This window comes from Pholcus phalangioides, unplaced genomic scaffold (genome assembly GCF_987345545.1).
Source record: "Pholcus phalangioides strain wild (caught in Gottingen) unplaced genomic scaffold, Ppha-v1.0 ptg000005l_1, whole genome shotgun sequence".
NCBI lineage: Eukaryota > Metazoa > Arthropoda > Arachnida > Araneae > Pholcidae > Pholcus > Pholcus phalangioides.
This window is the reverse complement of record NW_028301598.1, coordinates 5,862,659-5,875,143: the sequence shown is the minus strand read 5'-3', so window position 1 is coordinate 5,875,143 and position 12,485 is coordinate 5,862,659. Positions and strand designations below refer to the sequence as shown.

General features: G+C 34.8%; 1 protein-coding gene across 2 annotated transcripts in view; it reads left to right on the top strand.

Annotated features, from left to right (window-relative positions):
- LOC149085782 (nuclear pore membrane glycoprotein 210-like) overlaps positions 1-12,485 on the top strand; it is a 164,243-nt gene that overhangs the window by 80,295 nt on the left and 71,463 nt on the right. For both annotated transcript variants that reach the window (XM_089232180.1, XM_089232181.1), the window contains exon 28: positions 9,961-10,134. In XM_089232180.1, the coding sequence (XP_089088306.1) occupies positions 9,961-10,134 (174 nt within the window). The remainder of the gene's footprint in view (positions 1-9,960; positions 10,135-12,485) is intronic.

Sequence of the window (12,485 nt, the reverse complement as noted above, 5' to 3'; positions counted from 1 at the left end):
ATGGACCTAGAAAAAATATTGTTATTGACAGGTTATTGTTGTAGACAGTTTGGGCATTTGTGCTATTTCCTATTGAAGGGAAATTCTGGTGGGACCAAAGAGAAATCATCATTATAGGCAGGTTATTCATTATACACAGGTTTCACTGGTGTATTTTATACAGAAATGTCCCATATTTTATATTATGTTCCTGTATTTTTTGGTTTTTCTGACTGATATACTCTTTTATTTCTTTTTTCAATGAAGAAATTTGAATTCGTAATCTTTATTAAAATTGTAAATGAAGATAATTTTGATCACTTATGAATTATATTATGATAATTATGACCATATATTTAAATATTCATCTAAATATTTCAAATTTCCTTTATTTAATATTTTTAAACACAGTTACAAAACATTTAGGGGCTAAGCAAGCTTGTGAGCCCACAAAACAATATCCGATACATATCTGTCAACATAAATAGTAACGAGAGAGAAAAAAAAAAACCACACACATATATATATATATATATATATATAACACCAAGAAATAAGTGGCAACAGCAATGGAATTGATAAACAAAAACATTTGGCATTTAGCAGCGTATGCAAGATAAAAGATTACATTACAATATCAAACAGATAATTTAAATCTTCTTGAGTTAACAACCAAGATTTTAAATTGATAAAAAAAGATGTACATGAAGATTGTTCTTTTATTAACCAAGGAAGTAAATTAAATATTTTGGAAGCTAAATAAAGGAAAAATTTTTGGAAACTAGTTTTATTTGGCCTTGGTACCTGTATAGTATGATGTCTAAATTGCATTCCAGACTTATGTAATTTCAGATTGAGATGGCCACTTCTTTTATAAAACATTTTTAAACTTTTATAAACGTACAAATGTTGCAGAGGGAGTAGCTTTAATTGATTGAAAAGTGGAAATGTATGCGCGAGTCTATTTTTACTCAGAATGATACGGATGAAGGACTTCTGTGTGACAAAAAGTGAAGAAAGGTTGCTGAAGTATGTCCCATCCTAACATGTAACGCTGTAACTCAATCTAGATGCTACTAATGCAAAATAAAGAAGTTTCAAAATGGATTGGGAACATTTATTCCTGATAACAAAACTTCACGTCAGGTTTCACTACACGTACACGCACATTCCCGCATGTACCGATTCGTTGGAGGGGGTTCTGCGGGGTGTGGTGTAGTAGTAGTAGTAGGTAGGGCCTCCAAAAAATGGCTCGGGGATCCATGATGTTCTTAAGTCAGCCACCTCGTTGGGCAATTTGCCTGTTGTGGCGTTGTATTTGTATATAAAATAAAATTTCCTAACATTGCGATTTAATTCTACACTCAAATAATTAATGTGTTTTCCAGGATAGTTTTGAATCTAAATAAATCCCTAAATACTTAAAGGTGTCTACTCTATTTACAACTGTGCACATACAATCCGAGATACAACCACCTGTCACACTATGATATTCTAGGACACCAAAATGATTGAAAGTACCCCAGCACCACATAACATATATTTAGTATATTTAGTTTTATCTATATTTAATTTTAAATTATTTCTAAACCAGATATTTATTGAGTTAAGATCATTTTGCATGTTATTCCTCAAGTTGATTGAAGAGCTTTCAGAGTAACAAAGAGCTGAATCATCAGCAAAAGCAGTGATTTTTCCTTTCAAATGAAAGTTACACAGATCATTTATGTATATTAGGAATAAAACAGGTCCAAGTACTGATCCTTGAGGTACACCAGATGTAATTTGTCTTTTAGAAATCAAAACGGAATTTACTTTCACACTTTGAACTCTGTTAGTAAGATATATTTTGAAAAATTTAAGTGGCAAACTCCGAATTCCAGCATATTCTAGTTTGGTGAGAAGAATACTATGATTCACGGTATCAAAAGCTTTGCTGATATCTAAAAAAAATGACGCAACTTTACAATTATTGTTATCTGCTATATACACTTTTGAAAGAAAATTAACAAGAGCGTCCTCTGTACTTTTTGCCTTTCCAAATCCAAATTGCAGGGGTGGGAACTCTGCGCCAATTGCGCCGCACTGCGCCAAAACCAACATCTTGCGCCATCCTGCTCCAATAGTGTAATTTCGTATTTTTCTGCGCCAAATAGCGAATTTTGCTTCAGTATACTCGGAATTTCGGAAAGGACTCCAGAAATTTTTTGGTTCTGTTTGCCGCGAAACGATTCTTTCAGAGAAGAGCGTGTTTTATTCCACTGTACTTGAACTATCGACTTATTTAAACTATCAGCCCCTGCATCGGTATATTATACATCCCGATATTATCCGTGATCGTGCAACTGAAGATGGTTTGCAATGGTCTTTCAGCTTTGAAGCGCTAATGGGAGTCAGTTTCCGTTTTCAAAAAAAAAAAAGTTGCCACTTGAAGCAGTAGAAATTACTGTAGTCGATTGTCATTGCGTCAAATCCCGATGTTTCGTGAAAAAAATTTTCATTCCGGGAGTGAAAGCGCAGTCCGCCGATTCCTAATTTAGAAACTTTGTAGAATAATAAGCGTTAAATCGCCAATGTTGCCGAAAAACGAGTATTAAATCGCCAAACAACGAGTGTCAGATCGCCAATCTCGCCAAATAGTGAGTGCTGAATTGTTAAACATCGTGTTGATTTTTCCGAAATTCTCTCCCATTTTGCAACAATTTCTTTCCGAGTATAAAAAAAATTGAAAACTTATATAGAAAATTTTTAGCCCATTTGAAGGGCGGCTGTTCCAGACAAGCCCTAAGTTCCAGCCCTAAGTCCCTAAGTAAGCAAAATTCATCTTAAATAGACTGGTGCGAAAAATTTTATGACAGCCGCTCTTTCAAACAAGGTGCCAAAAGCCTGAAACAACAAAAAACAAGCTGATGAAAAGATGTTTGGTAACAAAAGACAGTGCAGTTGTTTTATTTTGAAAAGGGGTGAGGGTTAACGAAAATATTGTTAATTTCGCTGCTCTAATTTATAAATATCTGCTCCGAATCCTATGTTTTGCTGCTCCAAAACTGCTCCGAATCCTCAATTTGCGGCTCCAAAGCTGCTCCAAAATAGACTTTGCCACTTCCCACCCCTGAAATTGGTTCTCACTAAAAAAATTAATGCTGTCAAGAAATTTAATTATTCTGGATTTAATTATTTTTTCTATGACCTTTGAGAAGACAACATAGTAAAGAAATCGGTCTGTAATTATTAACATTCTTTTTGTCCCCTTTCTTGTGTATTGGAGAAACGATTGCAAGTTTCAGGCACTCTGGAAATTCGCCAGTGATAAAACTGAATTAAAAATAAACGATAAGACATCACTTACATATGGTGCAATGCACTTCAATGTTATGGAATTAATTTTGTCAAATCCTGGCGATTTTTTGGAGTGTAAAGAATTTATTATACTCAATACTTCATGACTATCCGCAGGGTATATAAAAAAAGGATTTCTCAAAAAATTTAAATTTGAACAATTTAATGAGTTATAGTTATTAGGAAGATCATTGTTACAAAAATTAGAAAAAAAGTCATTAAAACATTCAGCAATATCAATTGGATTCGTTATTTCACCAGTTGTTTCAGTAAAAACCGTGTCAATGCTGCTATATTTATCCTCACCAATTAATTTGTTAATTCCATTGAGATTTTGAATCTCCGTTTGCTTGAATAAATGCTGCAGTATAATAGTCATTCTTATTTTGCTTTATCTCATTGTTTAACATATTGCTAAATGTCTTATTGTCTTGCAGCTCAATATCAAACGGTTTCTTTTTAATTTCTTTCAATAATCGTATGTTTAATTTTAATTTTTTCATAAATTTTTTTCGTAATCCAGGGTTTTCTTTTTCTTTTATTATACTTTACTCTAGTAGAAGCATCAACACAATTCTTAATTAAATCCAAGAAAGTATTCATTGCTGAGTTTGCAGATTCACAACTGTAAACAGTATCCCACGTAACCATTTTTACAAGATCAATCAATTGATTTTTATCAAGATAGGTAAAGCACCTTGTTTCACAATTTGAGTCATTGCTGTCATGATCTGTTTCCAAATAAAATAAAGCCATTTTGTGATCAGTTATGCACAAATCGAGAAGTACAGCTTTTTTTGAATTTAAATTTCTGGATATACAAAAAATATGATCTATGCAAGTTGACGTTTCATCGGTTTTTCTAGTTGGAGAATTAATTAACGATTCAAATCCAGATCTTGACATCAAATTCACATAAGAAAAAATATTTAAGTCTTCAGATCTTAAAATATCAATGTTTAAGTCACCGATCAAATACATATCTTTATCTCGTTTATAATCAAGCAAATAATTAATTTCGTTTATGAATGTGTCAATAGAATACATGTGATACCTATAAATGCTTAATAAAATAAATTTGTATTTCCCGTAAGTGCAATCAACCAACAGCGAATCAACACATGTCATCTCATTTAAATGCAACTTATTCGGCAACTACTTTCAGAAAAAAAAAAAGTGCTATACCACCAGAGCGATTTATGTTTCCACATTTAAATAAACTTCTGTACCCATGCATCTTGTAAAACAAAGTTTCGCATTCAGAGATCCAGATTTCACTGAGTATCAGTGAATTATTGAAGGTTTTATATCAAGCTGATCTAAATATGCTACAAAGATGTCAAAATTTGCAGATAAACTACGTATATTTAAATGGGCCATGGTAAGATTATTTATATTGTCATAACAAAATATGTTGAAATCATCAACTGTAGAAAATGTCAAATTCTGATCCATTTAAAAAAAAACAAGTAAAATCAATCACATACCTGAGTTACAAATTTTTCGTATATCTGAATTCACTACGCGAAATGATTGATCACCTGATTGCTTTCTCATTAGAATCTTACCATCTTTGACCCACACGAAAGTATAACCCTTCTGTTTCGCAACTTCCTGCTTAAGAAGTAGTTTATTCTGCTGCGTGAGGTGCTCGTTGATGAACACTCGCTGTTGCTCTGAGAAGGCGCCATGGATGTCTTTCGCCGTCAAACGCATTTTTCGTGATGCGGTAATGTAGGCATCCCGAATGTCCCGTAAATAGAATTGTGCAGCGATTTTGTCAGGTTGTTGGTCAACGTAGTTTCTGATCCGGTGCGCGACATCAATGCCCATCTCTGACACCTCAAGTCCAGCTTTCTGTTCGATCGTGGATACGATAGTCTTCACATTTTCATCTTTCGTGCGTGGAATTCCAGAAATCTCTACATTCCGATTCCGGCAATACTGTGACAGGTCATTTAGTTGGCACATCAAGTCACTTACTTGAACTTCCAGCGATGCCTGATTACGAGAAAGGGATTCTTGTTTTGAACGTATTTCATCGGTTGACACTTGAAATTCGTGTATTTGACCCCGGTAGATCTCAACTGACTCCTTCATTTCTTCCAGCTTTTGCGAGTTTCTTTTGATCTCCTTCAAAATCTCCATCTTGAAAGCCGCAAACATTGATTCCAATCTCGAAAATATCACACTTTCAAAAGACCCTCAGAAATCACACATCCATATATTTTTCCGCGAAGTCGCTTGCTTTAGAGTGCCGTTAATGCCAGTGCATACAGAATGGAAACCTCGGCCACAGTTTCCCCGCGCATTTTACCAAATCCTTCGTATTTGCGATGTTAGACTTGCACATGCCACAGTTTTCCATTCCTTACAATTTACTCGTTAAATTACAAAATAAAACAGCCTAAATTATTAAAATAAATCAAATTAAATCAATAAAATAAGAAGAAAACGAGAGACATGAAAAAAACGTTATCCTACTTTCTGCGCCACCTAGCGGTAATATTGACAAATATATTTGCCATGTTCTAAGTAGTTTACTATTAGTTTTTTATGTTAACTACATTTGAGTTCACTGCAATTTTCAGTCAAATTGGTGATTTTTAAGGAATAATCTGATAACTCTTCCAACTTATGGCAACAGTTTTGTTGAAAATTGCTGCTTGTTCCATATTTTTCACAGGGTACATGGATTTAAATCTAATTTAAATAATTTGATTTTTTTTAAATCATTGATTTAAATCACGAAATTTAAATTTTGTTTTTTTTCTTTACATATCTTCAATGATATTGAAGTAAAAGTAACCTAGTATGGCATGCATGTCGCTAATATGTGGTAAAGTTCATGATTAAAAGAAGTATAGAATATTTTTGGGGTAATTATTAATGTTGAATTAAATTTGAGAGATTAGGTGAAAAAAGCTGTTAGGTGGTATGAAAATATATATTCTTAATGATTACCAAGATTTGTTTTAATTAATAAGCAGTCAATTAAAATTAGATTTTTTGGATTTTTAAAAAAAGTATGATTTTTTCATGCACTGTTTTTCTATATTAAAGCTCCCAATCTCCAAAATATTTCTGAAAGAAATTTCAGCATGCGTAGCTCAAATATTATATTAACCATTTTAGTCATGATGGATGTTTTTCTATTGAAACAAATTCTTTCATACTGGGATTCTTCCACTTTTCCGAGGCTTATTTCGTCCTGGGCTGGAATATGCTGTAAGGTTTTAGAGACTATACCTACAGAGGGACATAGACCTTGTTGAAGGGGTGCAAAGAAGAGCTACGCATGCTTTTGTTAGCACACAAGGTTTCAACTATGAATAAAGACTACTTATTATGTTTACATTGGATGAACACAGGTGTCAGGGAGACATGATCGAAGTGTTCAAAATTTTTAACGGGATGGATAGGATGGGCCATAAATTATTAGTACACCATCAATCAATTGCTTTTACAAGGGAACACCAGTATCGATTGGTAGGGGACAATTCTAGGTTATGGTGTCGCAAGGAATTTTTTTCTAATAGGGTTGTTACTAAATGGAATAGCTTATCCCCGGAGGTAGTAAATTCGAACACAATTGACATGTTTAAAAAGAAATACGATAAACATGTTGGTGTAAATCGAGAAGCTATCCATACTTAGAATAAGACAACCATAAATACATTTTTTATGAGCATTGTATAATATTTTATCATGTACAATTGTACATATTGTTTTTAATTTTTGTAATTGTATTTTTAATTGGGTTGCTTTAGATATATATGACATACATATTTGTTATGGGCATCTTTTTCTCAGCCACTTTGTTGAGCATTTGGCTTGTTGTGGCCTTGTATACTTGTATTTGCAGCAGCTCTTTACTTTTATGTACTTTAACAATTTCAGCAATAATTTTTTGTTTATTATTTTTTTTTATGATAAATTATATCCCATATTTATGATAGAAGTTTCTTATATTTTTCTTTTTTAAACCACGAGGATATCAATTACAAAAAATCAGTAATTTTTCATTCAGTTAAAATTGAGTTATGAAGTCTGCCAGCGAAACATTGGGTTTGAAGCATTTGAAAGGGAAGGTTTCAAAGTTTTTTTTACTTTCATCCTTTGTAAAATCCATATTACAAAGAAATGCTATATAGACTTTATATCCTCTGCATCAGACTTGACATCTTAAAGGTCTGAATGTATCAATTTTGTAGTAAGTAAGAAAAAAAGTAATTCAAACCTCTTTCAAATGCTTTAAGTTATTTTGCCTCTGTCTTTAACAGCTTTAATTTTTTTTAAAGCATGTCCAGATTTCTAGACCACCCTGAATATTGCACATTGGTATGAAATCTAATGAGTGAATTTGAAAATTTTTTGAAGTTTTACAGCTGAAGTGTAAAACTTCTAGTCCATTTCACAGTATATACGACAGCTTTAGTACGAAGCTGTCCTCTGTTTTGCACGACGTCATACCCTTTGTTCGAAAAAAGCGTGTTTGTACATCACACCCTCTATGGTTCACGGATAGCGTGCGGAACCTTTATCTTGAAAGGAAAAGAGCATTCAGAGAGTATAAATGTGGACGTGGTGACCTATCATTGTTTACTGATAAAAGAAGACTGTTGAAGAAAGCGATAAGGGATAGTAAAAAGGAAGTTGAATCTAGGTTGGCAGATAACATTGGCTCTGACCCAAAATCATTTTTTCGATACGTCAATAATGGATGTAAGGGGACAGTTGGTCCCCTCTCGATAGGAGGCTCTAAGGTGGAGAGCAATGTAGGCATGTGTAGTGCTTTCAATGACTTTTTCGCGTCGGTTTTTAATGGAGATAATGATATTCGATATACGGGTGTTGCATGGGGTAATAAAACCCTCAACGATATTCAAGTAGAAGACGTGGAGGTCCTAAATCTTCTAAGAAATGTATGTGCAAGCAAAGCACCAGGACCAGATGATATCTATCCCAGGGTTCTCAGGGAAGGTGCTAATGAATTGTTGGGTCCAGTCGCACAGTTATACAGGAGTAGTGTTGCTGAGGGTATCGTCCCGAGAGATTGGAAACTGGCTAACGTTGTTCCGATATTTAAGAAGGGTAGTAGAGAAGTGGTGTCTAATTATCGTCCAGTGAGTTTGACGAGCTCCCTCTCGAAAATTTTGGAAATTATCATCAAAAGGCAGTTTGTGAAGTGGATAGACGAGAATAATGTATTGTCGGATAATCAGCATGGGTTCAGGAAGGGGAAGTCATGTGTAACTAACCTCCTTTGCTTCTATGATTACGTGACTAAGGCTTTGGGTAAGAGCAAAAATGTCGACGTTGTTTACCTTGATTTCCAGAAGGCATTCGATCGGGTACAACATGGCAAACTCTTGAAGCGTTTACACGAGATTGGAATAGGGGGCAACTTGCTGAATTGGATAGAATCGTGGTTAAGAGATAGGTCGCAACGAGTTATGGTGAACGGGGAATTCTCTGGTTGGACAGACGTCACAAGTGGAGTTCCTCAGGGAAGTGTCCTTGGCCCCATACTTTTTTCACTTTTTATCGACAAACTCGATCAGGGTATCGATGGAATTACTAGCAAATTCGCAGATGATGTGAAGCTAATGGGGGTAATCGGGAATGAAAGCGATAGGGAGTTGCTCCAGACCAACTTAGACAAGATTGCAGCATGGGCAAATGAATGGAGCATGACGTTTGGCGTAGATAAGTGCATGGTCGCTCATTTTGGTTCGAACAACCCACGGTTCTCTTACGAGTTGAATGGTGTCACTATCCCGGATGCAACTAGAGTCACCGATTTGGGAATTCTCATTGACGAGCGACTTAAGTTTTCTGAACATTGTTCAGCGGTTGTCAAAAAAGCGAATAGAATGCTTGGTCTCATTTTCAAAAAGGTCTCTTCGCGTTCTCCTAAAGTCATTCTTCCGCTTTTTCGAGGCTTAGTTCGTCCTGGACTGGAGTATGCGGTAAGGTTTTGGAGACCATACCTACAGAGGGACATAGACTTGATTGAAGGGGTGCAGAGAAGAGCTACGCGTGTCCTTATTGGCACACAGGGCTTGAGTTATGAAGAGAGACTTCATTTTTTGAATATGTTTACATTGGATGAACGCAGGTGTCGAGGAGATATGATCGAAGTGTTCAAAATTTTCAATGGGATGGATAGGATGGACCATGAACTTTTAGTACACCGCCAATCAACTGCTTTTACAAGGGGACACCAGTATCGATTGGTGAGGGACAATGCAAGGTTATGGTGTCGCAGGGAATTTTTCTCTAATAGGGTTGTTAATAAATGGAATAGCTTACCCCCGGAGGTAGTAAATTGTAACACAATTGACACGTTTAAAAAGAAATACGATAAACATGTTGGGGTAAATCGAGAAGCTATCCATTCTTAGAATAAGACAACCATAAGTATTCTTTATGGGCATTGTATAATATTTTATCATGTGTATATATTGTTTATAATTTGTGTTAATTGCATTTTTAATGGGGTTGCTGTATTTTCGAAACATATGACATCCATATTTTTATGGGCATCTTTTTATCAGCCACCTCGTTGGGCATTTTGCCTGTTGTGGCGTTGTATTTGTATTTGTATATATCTTGTAACAAATGTCTTACTTCTCTCAGGTTGTCTGTGTTGGTGGACCCCGTCCAGAATCTAGAATAGAATATAGCATTGATGATTCTTCAAAAGCAACTGTGTCGAGTGATGGTTTGGTCGAAGGCAAAAAATTGGGTGAAACTGTTTTGATTGCTTCCTCCGTTGGGTACAGGAATGGTGAACGAGTTGTTTATTCAAATGTAAGTAATACTTAATCTTATGATACTGTAGGTAATAAAAGAACTGCCACAAATGATTTTACTGTTGGTAGCTCAGCAAAATCAATTTTGTGGTTATCAGGAAAACAAGGTTCAAAATTTTTGACTTCCTTGTGCCATTTTGCTGTGTGCACAGTCTAATATCAGACCTGCCAACTCTCCCGATTTAGGCGGGAGACTCCGAATTTTTCATCCTTCCTCCTGCTCTCCGGATTTGTTAAAATTTCTCCGCATTTTGGCGGAAAATTAGATTTCACGTTGTGGCGTCAATAATTACCGTCGTCGTTAGGGAAAACAGCCGTAGTCATTTTCATCGAGCAGACGTAAAAAAAGTCCTTGTGACCGCATTTAAGCAACTGGCAAAGACGCGACTTGTTTTCGTAGCATTTATCGGCAATCATTTATCAGGGGCATGACCTTCGTTGCCGAAATTCCTGTATAATCGTTATTGTATTCCATTAACAGCCGCGCGGTAAACATGTTTTTCGCCCGCAGCTTTTTAATTTGAATTTTTTAAAATCGTTTCTTCCGATTAAACATCTTCAGAAAGAAAATATAAAACTTTAAGCTATATACAGCTAAATATAAAGCTTTTAAGAATTCATATAACCAAGATTATCAATCACTGATAGCATCCACGAAAGGAAACACATACTTTATGAACAGTATGTAGATGTCATTTCTCTATTCTGCATGGAAAGAATGGCATAGAATTATATTCTTCTCAGGGGCAATGCAGAACGTGCCTTGGGGGGGGGGGCGGGAAAGAATGTAACTTTTTCTTAATTTATGAATTTTTTTTTTGATTGAGTCTATGAGTGTCGAGGAGGGGGGGGGGGGTACCCGCCTCGGGAGAATTTCTGGAATTCAAAAGTTGGCACGTCTGTAATATGCAAGTAAAAAGAATGGTGCACATGATTAAAGTTGCTTTGTTCTGAGCTGTCTGCAGCCCTAACTATTCATCAGAAAATTATGAAACGAGAAATGTCTCCATAAAAAGATATGGAAATTTTTTTGGGCCCCCCCCCCCCTTCAAAAGACAAATTTTTAAAATTATTTTTGATATAGAATCACCATGTTTGTAAAAGAGCTTAATCAGAAAAGCACAGTATTAAAAAGTTAGCATCACACTCTTTAATGAATAAAATGAGTGGAAAAACAGGGTTCGTACGGGTCAGGGAAAACCTGGAAAAGTCAGGGAAAAAAATTTTTACTAAAAAAAAAATCAGGGAAAATGGCCCATTTTTGCTTTAAAACCTGGAAATTTCAGACGACTTGGAAAATCGTCACGATTGTCGTCTGATCGGGAAAAAAGATTGATAAAAAATAATAATGAGGAAAAAAAAAAATCCGTCGGGATGAAAAAGGGAATTCCGATAACATCGTAAATATTGATAATCCGTAAAATATTGCAATATATCGCAAAAAACGTTAGATACTGCCAAGGAGGAACGAGGATTTCGTAAGTCCGCTTGGAAAAGCGTATTGCTACGACTTTATCGTAACTTTTTCTAGTGCTTTCCCAGAAACATCATAACTACGCGTCTTAGAAAGCCATGGGTACAAAGCGCAGTTGCGATAATTTCGTAAGTTGACTTCAGTTAGGAACGACAGATGACGCACGGGTATGTTTTGATTTTCCACGTGGGTGTTTTTATTTGAAAACAATATGTTGTAAGAAAACTTGTCTAAGCGGATCGTCAGTAGGCTGATTGGATCGAAGCAGTCAAAAATGACCCATATAAAGCGTGGTGGCAGCTTTGCGGTAAAACTCGCAACATGGGCAGATAAGTTATCCAGAACTATGCCAAGCACGTGAAATCAGAGTTCAGTGAACAACCCCCGATTGCGTAGCTTCTCGGTTCTAGCGCTTATGCGAGTGCAAGCCAACTGTAAAGAATTTTAATGCAGTGAAACCAACTACATGTTTGACTAATTATGTCACAAAGGAAACAACTGTAAAGGCTTAAATCTTGTGGGCATTGAAATTGCCGAAAAGGGAAATCTTTCATTTCTTAATTGTGTTCCATTTTTCTTCTCCATCAGGTGTATTTGAAAAGCATAAATGTGTGTAAAAAAATCTATGATTATTATGTCATTATGATATTGTAATTAAAATTATTAATTTTATAATTAATATAAATAATTTTATAATTAATATAAATAATTTTATAATTAATATAAATAATTTTATAATTAATATAAATAATTTTATAATTAATATAAATAATTTTATAATTAATATAAATAATTTTATAATATAAATAATTTTTTCTAAATTTTTATTAATTTCTATCAATTTTTTGATTTTAAAAAAAACCTGGAATTTTTGG